Source organism: Gracilinanus agilis, chromosome 4 (genome assembly GCF_016433145.1).
Source record: "Gracilinanus agilis isolate LMUSP501 chromosome 4, AgileGrace, whole genome shotgun sequence".
In the NCBI taxonomy this organism is placed as follows: Eukaryota; Metazoa; Chordata; class Mammalia; order Didelphimorphia; family Didelphidae; genus Gracilinanus; species Gracilinanus agilis.
The window spans coordinates 411,716,181-411,733,266 of record NC_058133.1 but is presented as its reverse complement, the minus strand read 5'-3'; the positions used below and the strand labels follow the sequence as shown (position 1 = coordinate 411,733,266).

Below are 17,086 nucleotides of genomic sequence, written 5' to 3'. Positions count from 1 at the left end.
TATTGTCTTTTTGTTTCCAAAGAACTGATGTCACTTTATCCATGGTCCACTTTGGTCTGTGTGGCTTTACCCATGATTCACTCGGGGGGGGGGGGGGAACAAACCACAATGTAAATCAAATTTTGCTCTCTTTTATTTTTGGAAGACTCTAAGGAAGGCAGTGATTATGGAAATTGAGCATTATTTGAACCTAGTCCAGCGGCTGGGAAACTGAACCACTTGGACTTGCTTCAGAACCAAGAACCTCCGCTTGTTATAAAGACTGATGTGAAGAGTTTTCTCATAACTAGACCTTAGCAACCCATATGTCTTATCTGAAAGGCAGCTCCATACTACTCAACTAGTTATTGTTTTCATGTTCTTTTGATTGTATACAGCTACTTCTCAGGATTTGTGGGACATTTCAGCTTATATCAATTTTAATTCAAGTCTTCCTAACTTCAGGCTCAGTCCTCCAGCCACTGCCCTACCAAGCTACCCTCAAGTAAGCATGAGCTACTGTTATTATTGTTGTCAAATACCAATAACGCCAGGAAGGCTTTCTTCTTCCTCTATCACTAATGATCTTTCCAGTCTCATACCTCACACGGTACTTGGCTTGTACCTTTAATATACAAAGAACCAATACAAAATAAATATACCTGTTCAATCATTTCTCCCTCCCCCAACACACACACACACACTAACCTGTAAGCTCCATGAGGATAGGGACTGCATCCCTAAACATTAGATTTCCCTCCAATTACACATATCTACTCACAGTCTGCACTTATTATGATGATAATAACAGATAGTTTGGAGAAGCAGATAAATGGTTTCAGGGCCAAATATAGCTTTAAGACAAGAGCCAGAGATTGACAGGCCACAGTGAGGAAAGGAGGAGGTAAAACACTCCTGGCTCTCAAACCCCTCCCCCTCTAACTGCTTCTGCTTCAGTTGGTAATGAAGACAGGAATAAGATTCTTCTGGTGAGTTTCTGTTATGGTTGAAACCCCAATAATATTTCTTTCTTAAATTTATATTCCTCTCAGGTCAGTTAGAGGAGAATATATAGAAATTATTTTATCTAACTGTTGAAGACAGAGGAGATCTTAAACTGGCAGCCAACAGGATTCAATCTAGAAGTTCAGACTGAATTGTAAGTATCTTCCAAATAATTATCAGGCACAGATTTGAAGGTAAAAAGTTATATTAGGAATTAACAAGGAAAATTATATAAATCAATGAAGGGTTTAGGATAAATGAAAGGTGACCCTGAACTGTTAAATTGATGCTCCCTTCCCCCTCCTCACTGGAGGAGAGGAAGCATTTAACTAAAACTGGCTCTCTTACTATAGATAAATATTTTACTCTCTAATCGCTAAGTAATTATATAATTATATTAATGAAGAATAGAAATGACAAATAGGCTAACCCTATGAGTAGAAATCACTAGCTTATCCTACAATGGTTTCTCAGGAGAAACCCCAAGTCAGGAGAATCAAGCAGAGTATCTGCTCACATCCAATCCCACAAATTAACTGTCCTCAACCCTTCTCAACTGCCCCTCACCCAAAGTTCTCCAGGGGGGTCCCCTGGAATTCTGGATGAGGCTCTCCCTGTACCTTTGCAGGGATTCCATGCTTTGCATCTGCACACAACAACACACACTAACCTGTAAGCTCCATGAGAATAGGGACTGCATCCCTAAACATTAGATTTCCCTCCAATTACACATATCTACTCACAGTCTGCACTTAGTAAGCATTTTATGAATAAAACCCAACTAAAATTACAAGAAAACAAGGTGGATCTAAGAATATTCGTGCGGCTGAAATTCAAATTTAACTGGGAAGCCAATAACTAGAGGGCAAATCTTGTTTCTGATGCCTTGTCCATGCAAATCATCCCAAGTGACAGTTATACTTTTACTACAGGCATAAGCAAGGTTGTCATATAGATTAGATGACACGTTCTTGAAATAGCCTAACTTCAGCCCCAAGTTTAAACAAGACTGACTCCTTCTCTGTCTCTGCTTTCAATGGCACTACTCTCTTCAATAAAGCTGATTTACTTTCTTCCATACAAGGCAAATCCTACTGACAAGGCAGGCAGGCAGGCAGAAGAAAAGGGAGAGGGAGGAGGAAGGGAGAGAAAGACAGAAAGAGGTGCAGAGAGGTCTGAGGGGAGAGAGGGAAGAAAGGAGAGAGAGAGAGAGAGAGGAAGAGAGGGAGAGAGAAAGAGAAAGCTACGAATTACAGATGTGCCAAGAAAGGCCCTGCTCAAAAAATACTTATTTCACAGACTTGTATCATCAGAGCTTCATTTCTTTTGAAATCTGTTAAAATATAAATATCCCTGAGAGGAGTTCATGCATCGAACTACTTTTCTAAGAAATAATTTTGATGGGGGAAGGGAAAGAGGAAGAATAAGAAAGATAATGAGGAAAGAGACAAAAGCACACAAAAAAAAGTTTGATTGAAGAAGACAAACTCTGGACACTTAGTCCATTGCTCTGCTAAATCCTACTATCTGGCTCTTTCCTTTCAAACTTTCACACAATTGCATATCCTTTGAAATCATGGTAATGTTTAAGAACCTCATATGCTTTCTCTCTTCCTCTAGAAACTTGTATACTGAACTTTGAAAATACTTTTTGTAATTATATTTTAATTTAATTGGATTCCATTGTAATTATATGTAACTTATTTTATGGAAGGATATCATTGTCTTCAAACATCATAAGAGTCCAAGACACCCATAAAAAGGTTAAATATCTCCTAGTTCATTAAAAGGGGAAGCTAAATGGTCCAGTGGATAAATAGCAGCAGGCCTAGAACAGAATGATATGAATTCAAATTTGGTCTCAGATACTTACTAGCTATGTGACCCACTACAAATCATTAAGCCCTGTTTGCATCAGTTTCTTCATCTGTAAAAAAAAAAAAAAGCTAGAGAAGGAAATGGTAAGCCATTACAGTATGCTTGCCAAGAAAACCCCCAATAAGGTCACAAAGAGTAAAACATAACTGAAACAACTGAAAAATAGCAATTAGTTAAAAGAGCCCAGGGTTTAGAGTCAGAGCTTATGAGTTCAAGTACCAGTTCTGGTTCTTATTATTTACATATCCTTGGGAAAGTCAAAAGGTAGTCAGTGAAGTTCTGGATCCAAAACCAGCACTCTTTCCTCTACCCACACTGCCTATACAAGAGGCTCTTAATGTTTGTCAGTGGAAAAAGCTTTCATTTCACCATTTTTTTCCAATTGTTAAAATCAGATTTTTTTAGATTGTTCAATATTCTATTGTCATCTTCATCATCAGCTTTTATACTATGGAAAAACCTTCAAAATATCCAGTGTTGTAAACCAGGAATAATTCATTGGTTAGAACACTTACTTATATTTGGGGCTTTCAGGTTCTAGTCTCAGTTTTAAGTACTGCAATTCTTGAATGGGAAAAATCACTCCTCAACAAGTCAAAATAATTCACTTGTATAGACAGAAGCCTTCAAATTGTCAACACAGACACAAGTGCCTTTTCTTTATTTCCGTTGATGAGAGTTTTCATCCATGGTGTGAAGATGGGATTAACTCTCCCCTGCCCATTTTTAGATTTAACCACCAGACGTGTATACACCCCACTTACACCTGAATGGAGGAGATCTGTGACCCACATGTACAAAAGTGGGTGATGAATTAGTAATCACTGACTGCCCCATGGGCAGTCCTAAACAAAACTATAGACTATAATTGATCCACCTAAAAGTACTGATCTTTAAAAAGGAGTTACAACTTCCTATGGGGAGCTCTTCGTGCTTCAGAGTTCCAAGTTGGAGGCTGAAGAATAATCTGCTTCATAGACCTGAGACCCTGGACTTTGTGAGACTGTTCTTAAATCTCTCCCTTTGAACTACCACATGAGTGAGTGAAAAAGACTGACTCCTTCCTGGATTTTCTGAAGGGACTAGCCTCAGGCGAGGCTTCCCCTCTTGGGAGAGGCTTTGTGGCTGAAGCTCTTGCTTTAGTCATCACCAGGCCCTCCACTCAAGGCTGAGGATTAATTACTGCCCGATTGAGCCAGGGGCCGGAACAAAATACTTAAGAGTGTTAGGTTAGATATCTTACCCTATCTCTCTCTGATTTTCTTAGTTTCACTCTCTCTCCTTTTGTAAATAAATTACCATAAAAAAATCATTTTGGAATTGAGTAATTAATTCCTGGCAACCATACTCTTAAATAACTTGGTCCAAACCTTTAATTTTAACCTCTTACATTACTGCCCCCCCCCCCTTTACAACAGCCTACTACTTTATACTAGGATTCTTCAACTATATAAGAATAATGCTTGCAGGACTAAAGAATTCTAAAGACCCATAACAAAAGTTTAAGTCCAAACTCAGAGCAGTAGCAAAACACATCCTCAAAAGGGGATTCTATTTCATCAGGTCTAATTATAATTTGTCCAATTGATTAATCCTGCTGGTATAAAGGAAGAAACCACCAGACACATTGTTTTTCCCCTCAAGGAACTTAAATCTAGTTCAGCCAAGACAAAGAAATGCAAATCAAGTTCTTGTGTGGAGTATATGTGTCATATGGACTGGTTATGTGGAGAGGTTTTTTTTTAATTTTTTGAACTCTTACCCTTTGTCTTAGAATCCATACTAAGTATTGGTTCCATGGCAGAAGAGTGGTAAGGGCTAGGTAACTGAGGTTAAGTGACTTACCAAGGGTCACACAACTAGGTAGTATCTGAGGCCAGATCTGAAGTCAGGACCTCCCATTTCTAGGCCAGGCTCTCAATCCACTGAGCCATCTAGCTGCCCCCATGGCATTTAAATTTAAAACTCATTCAAAGGCCTTCTAGGAATGAGGCTATATATAGTCTAGGAAGAAAAACTGAATAAGTATACAAAGAGATGAAAACCAGCTTTTTTTGCAACTGAAAACTGTTTATTGAAATCTCTATAAAAGCATGGAAAAAAACAACCAAGGGGTTGGAGACCTCAGGAAGGAGGCATCACTCTAATCTATAAGTGAGTATAAAAGAGTGATGCCAACAACTGGCCCTAACAGGACAATAGTTATCCATCCAATCCAATAAAAATGTATTAAGCACCTACTATGTGGTATTTGCAGCAGATGCAAAGTGAAGTAAGTTGAGATTCTAGTTTCCACCCTCTATAAAAGATGGCATTGGAAGGATTCGGATACTCTACCCTCCAATCAAAGGGCAGAGGAGCCTGAAGATAGGTTGTGTCAATCAAGGCTTGAGTTAGCCACATGATGGTAAAATTAGAAGCAATAAGCTTATCCTGAGAGGGGCATTTTATCCCATGGAGTTGAAAGAAGGCAGATGATAGATGCAGAGTGAACTAGTAGAAGATGCAATCGCAGAAAATGATGATAGTAGAAAAGGGGAAAGAGAGGACTAAAACAGGGGTCACAAGATTGGGCTTCAGTGCAGGACAGCACACAACTAGTGGGCAACATTTAACTATCATCTTGCTTTGACTCAGAGAAACTTTGAACTTCATCCTAATGCAGAAGTTTTTTTTTTTTAATTTTTTGTGTCATGGACCCCTCTAGCTGTCTATTGAAACCTATAGATACCTTCTCAAAATAATATTTGTAAAAGCACAGGAGTATAAGGAGGAAAATTACAGTGAAATACAGTTATCCAAAATTTTTTTTTTGAGATTCACAGATCCCAGGTTAGGAACCACTGCACTAAACTTAGATGTGACTATTATCATGTGAAATGATAATTTCACTTAAGTGAAACATATATTAAGTGAGAACATATATGTGTTCTCTAAGCTACAGCTCGTTTGTCCATTTTCGAGGAGAGCCAATGACATCACAGGGTGATGTCTTGACTTGTGCATGAACTAGATTTAAGTGAGGCAAGAGCTGCAAGAAGTCATCAGCCCTAGTGTTCAATGACTTATAGTAAGATGTCATGAGTAGCCAACTCTGTGAAAAGAACAATCTATTCCACAGGCTTCTGCCTACCTCTGACTCCTATTAAGATAGCCTTCAAAACATTGATTCATCCAATGTCAATCTTTTCTTGGTATGTCTATATAAACTAAGTAAACTAACACTATTGTGAATGAGGTGTTTGGGTATTTTTTGGTCCAGACCTGTGATTTCATTCATTAAGGAATTTGCAGGGAGGAGAGGCATTCTACCAATGTAAATAGAAAACTATCATAATGTAGTCTTAGAAGACTGCCTTGGACACCAAGAGGTCAGGATCTGTCCTAGGAACTTGGGTTTTTCTGACCTCGAGGCCACTTCTCTCGCTGCCTCTGTAAATTGAGAAATCCAGACTCTGTTACTGTTGATTTTGCTGTATGATTAAATTCTGAGAATGCTGATGAAAAGACACAGAAGAACCCAAACCAAAATGTTCAGATCTTCTTTTAGACCTTCTGAACACTGCCCAGTTTGGTGATAAGTAGACCATATCTATTGCTATCCACATTAATTCTGAGCATTTTGAGTATAGGAGGAAAAAAATCACTGAAGCAGCCCAGTAGTCAGATGAGAATCAAGTTATCATACCACATGCTAAACCTTCTGTTCCATAATACCCAAGTAACCTTTCAACCCAAACTCTACTAAAGCATAGCTGTCTATGCCTTGCAAAGAACACCTCTAACCTATTCAGTGAACAGAGCTTCACTCTACACCACCAAAGCAAAGGGGGGAAAATTAATCATGCATTTTCTCCCTTCAATTGAATTCAATTCATTGGACATTTACTGAATGCTTCCTATATTCAGAGATAGGTACTAAGAGATAAAATCATTATTATTAACCCAGTCCTTCCCTAAGAAATTTATAATAAAATAACTATAAAATAACAATTGAGAGTCATAAGATAGAAAAACTCAAAAAAATTTATAATACCAAGACATACATTACCAATTATTTTACCAGCCATATATTTAAATAAATAATAATGGAAATAGAGGGCATGTATTAAAAAAATTCTTTCATAAAGTTAGAAATTCTAATATTATTGGCCTATGATTTTAGGATTATTTGTCCAAAGAAGAGATAAAACTAGGCAGCGGTCTACAATTGAGACAGAAAATGGCCTATTGAATCTACTACTAGCATTGTGGGTAATTGATAAAGGCAAGAAGCTCAATGGACTTAGTTATTTCCATAGGAATAATGATGACAAAAATGGCTAGAAAAGTCTGAAGATACAGAGCAGATGTAGATAAACAAAGTCTCCCAGCTTAACAATGGCCACCAACTTTTTTTTTCCCAATCCAGCTCAATTGCCAAGGGGCTAATATGTGAAGAGAGGTCATAAGAAAACAAAGCACTATAACAAAGACTTATTTCAAAACTATGGAGAAGACCATTGTCTGAGCTTTAAAAAAGAAGTCTGAAAAGCAATCAACCATAACAATTTGATTAAACATAAGCAATTGCACTACAGAAGACTCCAAAGGGAAAAGTATTAAACTTTTTATATGATTTTATTTAGCTCTTTTAAATAATAGCTAATTCCTAAATCTAAAGAACTTTATTATACTCCTTAAAACCTTACAAATAGAATTTACAGGAAGAAAAATCACTAGTTTTAAAATCAACTCTCAATTCCCTATGTTAATAAACAAGAATTAATTTAATGCATAGATAATCAAATTGCTTCATTCTAACCAGACTAATAAGTAATAAGTCACCATTTAAATAAGATTTGCAATTGTGTGAGAATTTATGGAGAACCAATTTTGAAATCTGATCTGGGATTTAGTGCCTAAAGAAGGAAGTCTCATCCAAGTATAAGAATGCAACAATGACAGTATTCATCAGCATCACCAACCCTGGATTTCAACACATATCAAAAATGGCTGCACCAACTACAAGCATACCTCATTTTATTGGGTTCCATTTTACATGCTTTGCAGATGTTGAATTTTTTACAAATTGAAGGTTTGTGGGAGCAGCTAGGTGGCTCAATGGATTGAGAGCTAGGCATAGAGATGGGAGGTCCTGAGTTCAAATATGATCTCAGACACTTCCTAGCTGTGTGACCCTGGGCAAGTCACTTAAGCCCATTGTCAACCCTTACTATTCCTCTGCCTTGGAATCAATCCACAATATTGATCACAAGACAGAAGGTAAGAGTTAAAAAAAAAAAAAAAAAAAAAAGGTTTTTGACAACCCTGTTGCCAAGCAAACAAGTCTATCAGTGCAATTTTTTGAACAGCATTTATTTATATTGTTTCTCTGTATCACATTTTGGTAATTCTCAAAATATTTTAAACTTTCTCATTATTATTATACCTGTTAGGATGACCTGTGATTAGTGACCTTTGATGTTACAATTTTAACTGGGATCACAGCAAACTAAATCCATATAAGGCAGTGAACTTAATAAGTAGTTTGTTTTTAAATGTTCACTAACCTGCTATTCTTGTCCTCTCTCATTCTAGAGACACAACAATACTGACATTAGGCCAATTAATAACTTAAAATGGTTTCTAAATATTTAAGAGAAAGGAAGAGTCAATCAATATGGCAAACTTCATTGTTGACATGTCTTGAGAAACTGCTAAGGCTTACCTCAACCCCTGATCATTCAACAGCTATAAACATCAAGCTAAGACCCTCTACATTCAAAAAGATTAGGACTCACTGAAATCTCAGGTGAGAATTAGCATTTTAACAATAAAATGTTTTTTTGAAAAAGATCTGTACATTTTAGATATAATACTATTATACACTTAGTAGACTTCAGTATAGCATAAACATAACTTTTATATGTACTAAAAAAATTCATGTGACTCACCTTATTACCATAATCGCTTTGTTTCAATCGTCTGGAACTGAACTCACAATAACTCTGCATTATGCCTATACTAAATAACAGCAGCCACCCTTGGTGACCCAATCCATCTTCAAAGTTTTATCAAATCAGTATACTGAAAAATTCTTTGTTATATAGCCCAGATCTTAGATGAATTCCAGTGTTATAAGGAATAAGGGGGGAAATTTAGATAATTTAAAAATAAAATCTGTCAATCAAAAAAGTATTTTTTTTTAATTCAGCATTTTGAGATGACTAGTTGGAAGTGTAAGTAGGAACTGCCAGGAGACAGATAAAAAAAATTTTTTTCCTCTTTTGGAACAATGCTAATGTGTAAGAAAATGGCCAAAAGATAGGAAGATGACAAAAAGGAGAAAAACCAAAGATCTAGATAATCCAAGGCTAACCAGAGCTAGACATTGCTTTGTAGAATTAACAAAGATCTACTTATGAAGAGATCTTTATTGGCATTTTCATAATAATTCCAAGTTATTAAAAACTGGTTTAATTTCAAAAAGATAACCTTTGATAAGATTGTGAAAACTTGCACTGTGTAGCAAAGATTGATATTACCTTGATACTAGGTGAGATTGGCAAATGCAAAAGACCTCACCCAGAAGTCACTGGTACCATTATGTAACCCTTGTAAAACAGGATATAAACTAAAATCCCAAGTGCTCTTAAACTAGAGTTAGAAAGAAATATAAAAACCTACTCAAAACATCCATCTTTAAATATGTAGTGTTTTAAGCCAAAGTATATTATTAAGACTTTCTGATGCAAATTCACAAAGGAAATTAACACAAGTTTTCCTCTGATGAAACATAGGTGGTAAAGTAATAAATCAATCAAAAATATTTATTAAGCACTTACTATGGGCTAAACACTGTGCTTGCTGGGAGCTGGGAAGGATACAAGCATAAAGAATGAAACTCTATACTCAAGGAGTTTATATACTAATGGAGGCAAGAGTTAGCCACCCCCTACACATACACATACACATACACATACACATACACATACACATACACANACTATGAGTTTTCATAGAATTAGTGTGGATTCACCATAATTTACCTCCAATTCAGTAGATAATCTAAACCCTTTGGCTTGCTACCCGATTCCAAACTTGGCTGTTTACTTTTTGTAAACAAGCTTTTTTTTTAAATTGTTTATTTATTACATTAAAATATCCAGTTGTTACTTATTTCTTTTTTATCAGTTCATTTTCTGGAGATGAATGCAAATTCCTATATTTTTATATATTCCTATATATTTACATGTAAATACCTTTAATCGTCTTCAATTTTAAAATATATCATGTAATATTAGAGCTAAAGAGGTCTACAGAGATCTTGTCCAATTATCATCCCCTTATTTTATAGATGAGGAAGTTAAGAGAGGCAGTATATGATACAGTAGAGAGAATACTAGAGTTAGAGGACCTGGATTCAAATGTCACCTCTATCACTTACCTATGCATGACCTATGTGCCCTATGTGACCTTGGGCAAGTTACTTAGCCTCTGTGGGCCTCAGTTTCCTCATCTATAAAATTACAAGGTTCTACTAGTTAGCCTCTGAAGTTTATTCTGGGCCATAAAATCCATAAAGATGTTCAGTTTCTTGCTCACTACCACCCTGCTAGTTAGTGATCAGAAGTTAGATGTCTTAACAAGCCACTTTCCCATACTGTTTCTTAAAGGGGTAAAAATTCATTCTTTCTGTATTTTAGATTTTCATATTATGATCATCAGGAACATAAACCAGTGTATCACTTCTTGGTTTCTCTCAAACAAGGACTGAAAGATTGTAGCTATATAAGAAAGGAGAACCTCCCACACAGGAGCATCTAAAGTTAGAGCTTAATCAGAACTAAATATGGTATGAGAAATCCATTGAAGAAGTAAACACTTTTCCAATTTACTCAACTACTTTGTCAGAGGTAAAATATCTGTTTCTTACTAAATAAATATATAATGTTATGTTTATTAATGAATTGCTTGCAAATTACTAATAGCTCCCTTCAATGTCTATGCTCTTTCAGGTTAAAATGAGAGAATAAACATCCTTGAGAGAGATACTTAGTATGTTTCACTGCCATAGAGACAAATCCCTATGCAGGACTCTGAAAGACTAGAGGATTTTCTTGTGATTTTCTTGTATTTGTTAAAATTATCACTTTAATGTTACTTCTTTCAACCTCCCCTGCTAGTTACACAGATTAATGGTCTCCAATCATAAAAGAGAAATATCAGTGAAATACTCAAGGTCGTTTTTATCCTTAAAATAGTTGTGTGTCCTTCACGTTCACTGTAGGGGAAAAAAAATCAAACTTTTTTTCCCAATTATTTTGGAAATTTTTGTAATGCATTATCTGCCAACCTATTGAGGAGTTGGAGCAACTCCTATTTTCCCAGGCTTCATCTAATTAGCCTCCAGTAATATGAGCAATGCTAAAAGAATTTGTTAGTTCCAACAACTTGTTTTTCTATTATCTCAACTAGTCTCCAAAACCAAATTGTAGCATAAAGGTCAATGTCTAATTGAATTTACTTCTACAGAAGCAAGCTAAACATATGTATCTGACAGTATATATACAATACAATTTTAGTTATATACTTTTGTTTATTCTTTGAAGAGTGTTGACCATTATGAATGAAATACCACTGGAATTTCCTCTTTTTGCCAGTTTCCCTTCTCCCCAAGTGATGGCATAAATGAAAATTAACAAGCATGATTAGTCACAAGTCAGAGTTATTACATCATAATCACTCATCATTAGTCCATAAGGATACTAGTCTCTATGTAAAAATGAAAAACGTTAAAGAAATAGGAAGGTAGACATTTATAAAAGTCTAAAAAAAAATGTTTAAAATATAGGGATAATCCTTTTTAGTGGGGTTTTTAACACAAATTCATTATAGCCAGCTCACACTTAAAACCTCTGCACAAGACAAATGATAGGTTTATAGACAAAAATCTAGTTCAAGCTAAAAGGACATGTTCTCAATTATTAATCTCCTTCACACTGCCACACCTTTCAAATCTCATTCACTTTCTAGAAGTAGACTTTTTTCCCATTTAAAAGTATTATTAAATGGGAAAAAGAATGGCCTCAGGGAGAGATTAGAGTATTTTAGGAAGGTCATATTTCTGACAGATATATGTCAGCCTCTCCCTAAATGTTTTTCCTTTTTTAAAATTTCTCTTCCTATACCAGTCAACCTGTTATAATTTTGTTTTGTTTTTCAAAAAAAAAAAAATCAGTTCTGCTAAAAGGCAAAATGTGGAGGAGGGGAGGAGAAAAGGGAGAGACTAGTGGCTCTCTGCCTTAAAACAGTACTAAGATCCCAATCATAAGGACAAGTATGATCCTTCCACCTGCAAACCTTTAGAGGTTGCCCATAGTTTAAAATCTTCCTTTTCAAAGGGAAAAATAATGCTTCCCCCCCACCCCCAACAAAACCAGGTACTATGTGCCACTTCAGTACTGAACTATAGGAACAGGCAGGAAGACTGGCTAGAAATGGGATGTTATTGGTGTCCAAATTCCAGAGAAGAATGTTTAGACTGGTCATATTTTGCAAAATGTCTGTGCACATAAGTGCTTCCTTCCTAAATACATTCTCATTCTCTCTCTCTCTCATTCTCTCTCTCTCTCTCACTCTCTCTCTCTCTCTCTCCCTCCCTCCCTTCTTCCCTCCCCCCCTCCCTCCTTCTCTCTCTCCCCAATAAAAGATATGTCTCTGTCGTTTTACTGCTCCATCATCAACTGTCATTTTCCTAACCACTAATTCCTGAAGCATAGATTCCTTATAGCTCCTGGATTTTATACTGCAGCTACAGAAGAGAGCCAGGGAGGTGCCCCTAATAGATCCCTCTCCATATAACAGCCGGACTGAGACCATGCCCATTACTGTACTCATTCAACACGACAGATTTAGGCGGTCCTGTAGCCAGCTCAGATTTCATAGAGTAGTTAAACTGGGGACCAAGAGAGGGACAACCCTCTCTGCAGCTCTAGCCCCAGACTGAAGCTGTTACAAGGGAAAAGAAACACACCTTAACAGTCCGTTCTTATAGTCAGCACAAATGGATCACAGGATCACAGCTCTAGAGCTAGAAGAGACCTAGCGGCCAGCTAACCCAACTCCCTCATTCTACAGACAAGGAAACTGAGGTCGAAGGAGGTAACGCATCTTACCGAAGTCTCCCACAGGTAGCAGTGTCAGAGACAAGATCTGAACGAACCCCTGTCCTCTGACTCCAGAATCAGTATTTTTTCCACCCTGCTGCGCTGGGGGGCAAGGGCAAATTAGAGTTGATTATATGGTTTGTCCCCCTAAAAAGCCTTTCTATTGCATATGAAGCGGTAGGGGGGGAGAAGACATGAGGGAGGGAAGAGTCTCCTTCTGCCTTCCTTGCCCTAGTGCTCCCCACCCGCCTCACCACCACCACCCCACCTCCGGGACAGATAGGGTACCTCGCAACCGTACAGCTGCCCCAGCTGTTCCACGATCCACTCCTCCAACACTAGCCTTTTCCGCAGCTCCTTCCGATCGTATTTCACGGTCACTTTCCCCTGCTGATGGCGCCGCTGCTGTTGCTGCTGCTGCTGAACCTGCCCGGCCACAGCAGGCACAACTGTCGGAGCAGAATCTTCCCGGGAGGAACCAGATCCGGTGCTGGAGCCCGACCCGCCGCTTGCGCCAGCCCGGGGGCTCTGGAAAAAAACCCGACTGCCCCCGCCCCCTGCGCCACTGGCCGGCTCGCTGCTGCCGGTAGCCACAGACATGGTCCCAGCCTGCAGCGCTCTGGCTGCCGAGAGCGAGCGGGCAGGCGGGAGAGCGAGCTCCGGCTTTGATCCCGGGAAAATGGGAAACGGCTCCTGTTTGGCTCCGTCCCTGGGGAGAAGGGGGCGGGGGCACAGCTAAGGGAGGTAGGCAGCTGCTCCAGTCCTCCTCCCAGCAGGGCTGGCTACTGAGCCGGGATCTAGGCAGTCGCTCAGGCGGAGCAGCGGCAAGTGAAGGTCTAGCCTCTGGCACCTGCTCGGCTCTGCTCTCTAGACGCACACCCTGCCGGCTTGTCTGGGAAGTTAGAGAAGAGGAGGAGGAGAAGGAAAAAGAGGGAGGGAGGCAAGAAGGAGGCGGGGACCAGAGCCTTAAAGAAGCAGCCCAGGACCCTCTCCAGCCAGCAGCCCTCAGCCCTAGAACCCCGGGATGTGGAAGGAGCGCGCTCCAGAGGCCAGAGTTGGGGAGGAAGGCCAAGGGCCTGGGGATGCGCGAGGGGAGGTTTGAGAGTGGAGGGAGGGCGCGCGTGCGTAAGTGCGGGGCTCTTGTGTGTGTGTGTGTGTGTGTGTGTGTGTGTGTGTGTGTGTGTGTGTTCGTGTGCACGCGCGCGTGTGCGTGTAAATGCAGGACTCACGTGTGCGCCTGTGTTTGCTTGCTAGAGGTGTATGCAATGGGGCTTATCCCTGGTAAGGTGAGTGACTATCACTGAGATTTGCGCTAAGACGCCCTGCTTGCTTTTCCCTTGCGCTACAAAGAAACAAACTCCAATTCTCCAGCGATGGTCCCCCAAAGCTGCTCCCACCATCCCGTCTGCTCCTCCCGAGGCACTTTTAAGGTAGAGCACCCGCCCAAAGTGAGCGCCTGCATATTCCCCTAGCGCGAAGCTTTTCAGTCTAAACTGCTCCGCCCTCCAAAGGGGATGGCGCTGACTAGGATGTGCAAATGGCAAATGACTGCTCTAAGAAGGTTTCTGGTTTGAGATTAACCTCCAGTGATTTTTCCAAAATTGCTTAAATCAATCGGGCTCCTCCTCCTGGCAACACCACCCCCCATCTCCAACCAGCCAAACCTCTACCCGCCAAACTCAGGCGTCAATGCTCGAAGACAGTATGCGTGAGGCCACTCCCTTTCTCAATTTATGGAGAGAGGTGAGAGATTTTAACCATTAGCTAAGTCACTATGCTTAGAGATATGATCATCATACCTTCTTTCTTTTCCCACTTCTGCATTCATACTGTTTGATAGTATGAGATGCCTATGAGCTCCTTGAGGGCAAAGATCATCTCATTTTGCCTTCCTTTGAATTCCAAGCGTTTGGCAGTGCCAGGTCCTTGAGAACCGTTTAGTAAACACTTTGACTGGTTATCTTCATACATAAAAGATAGGAATTCCACAAAAATCAGATCAATTCAGCAAATATTTATTAAGTTCTTTTGGTATACAAGTCAATTAGTTAATAAGCATTTAGTAAATGCCTACTATGTGCCAGCCTTCAAGAAGCTTACAATCTAATAAGGGAAGACAACAAATGGAAGCTGAAAGAGGGGAGGAAGAAAAGTATGCCCCCTATAATGGAGTGTTCCAAAAAAGTCCAAAAACTGTATGGCTGGTAGAAAATGAGGAGGAAAAACTATGCGGTCCCTACTCTTAAAAAGAGCCCCTGGAATCTATGGCCCTGCTCTCTAGTCAGAGGTACCAATCAGAGGGGCAGAAGGTACTGATGAAATGTAAGTACCAGTCAGATTCAATCTTGCTGAATAACGAAGATTTTCCAGCGATAAGTTTCCTGGAAAGGGAAAACCTAATAGAGAATTCCAAAGAATTCCAAAAGTTAACAAATAGGTAACAGGAAATAGGACAGAGAAGCATGTGCAATTCTGTTCATTATTATTTTGTATTGTGATAATTAGATTAAGTCTATACTGCCCATCTTTAGATTTAATCACCAAAGGTGAGAACACCTCTAATTCTGGAAGGACCTTAACCCAGGGGTGCTGGGGTGGGTGACAAATCAGAATCAACTGACTGCCCCCTAGGCAGTACTATAAGAAGTGTCTATTGTGATTGGACATGCAAATTAGGAGGGAGACACAGGAAGTGACACATAAGAGACCCCTTTAAAAAGAGGGAGTTGAGGAAGTGAGAGGTCTTCTTTTGAAGTGAGCATCTGGTGACAGACCTCTTCTGGTTCATGGAGGAGTGTTGGAACGCTGAGACCCTGGTGAGACTACTTTAAATATCTTCTTTGAATGACACGTGGTGAGTTTAAAGACTGACTGAATCTTCCTGAACTTCTCTTAAGAAATTTCTTTTAGTAGACTCTGTGAATGAAGTTTTGCTCCATTCACCTCCAGGCCTCTGGACCTCTAACTCTCAGCTGAGGGTTAAGATCTACCTGGATTAATTAAAGGATTATAGTAAATTACCTACTGGCTTAGATTCTTATTTCCTTATTTCCTCTCCCTCTTCTTAATTGTAAATAAACTTCCATAAAAGTCAATTTTGACTTGAGATTATTCTTAATTGAGGATTGATAATAGTTCAATCCTCTGGCGACCATCTTTTAATATATTGAACCCATAAAACCTCTTTTTCCCCCTTATAGTACCTTTTTGTGAGTGTAAAAATATCTCCCCAATCCTTAAATTATTGAAAACTATTATCTTAGCTCTTTATCATGCTACCTTTCAAAAGAAATGTAATGAGGGAAGGGGGAGATGCTGATATCAGCTGATTCGATAGCATATTCGTTTTATAGTGCAATACGAAATGAACAAAGAAAGGCTAGGACTGATTCTAGAGATAGGTAGAAAGGTAATAGAGGACAGAGAGAAGGCAGACCTTCTCAACATTTACATTACATTGTATTTCTCTGCCAAGGAAAAGACCTTTTGAACTGGAAAGGACAGGACGAAAAACAGCTAAGAAGTTGAAAAAAAACTAAAATCAAACAGAGAGAAAGTAAGATAGGACATCTGGTGCATCAGTGAGTTTGTCACCAGAACAGTAATGAAATACATACTATAGAAATCAGTTTCAAGGCAGAAGAACAGTAAGAGCTAGGAAATTGGGGTTAAGTGACTTGCCCAGAGTCACACAGCTATAAGAAATGTCTGAGGCCAAATTTGAACCTAGGTCCTCCTAACTTCAGGCCTGGCTCTCTATCCCCTGAGCTACCTAGCTTCACAGTGGAATATATGCTTAAAGGGATGATCAATGATTCCTTTTGCTTGTGATCATCAAGAAAAGGAATCATTGGTCATAAAGAGCCATCACAGTTTTATCAACAAATAGTCACAAATAAATAATTTCATTCCCTTTTTTTTTATCAAGATTGCTAAATTGGTGGAAGAATGTTGAATAGAGTTTACCTGAATTCAAGTAAAACATTTGACAAGTCTTTCATCCTCTTCTCATGAAAAAAGATGGAAATATATAATGTAGTCAGTAGTAATGAGGTGATATAGTGGATAAGAAC

The 17,086-nt window shown here is 38.9% G+C and overlaps 1 protein-coding gene across 1 annotated transcript in view; it reads right to left on the bottom strand.

Moving 5' to 3' along the window:
* The window catches only part of PPP1R14C (protein phosphatase 1 regulatory inhibitor subunit 14C), a 124,967-nt gene extending 111,354 nt beyond the window's left edge, over positions 1–13,613 (bottom strand). The window contains exon 1 of the mRNA XM_044674729.1: positions 13,302–13,613. Within this exon, the coding sequence (XP_044530664.1) occupies positions 13,302–13,613 (312 nt within the window). The remainder of the gene's footprint in view (positions 1–13,301) is intronic.
* Between the last annotated feature and the right edge of the window lie 3,473 nt (positions 13,614–17,086).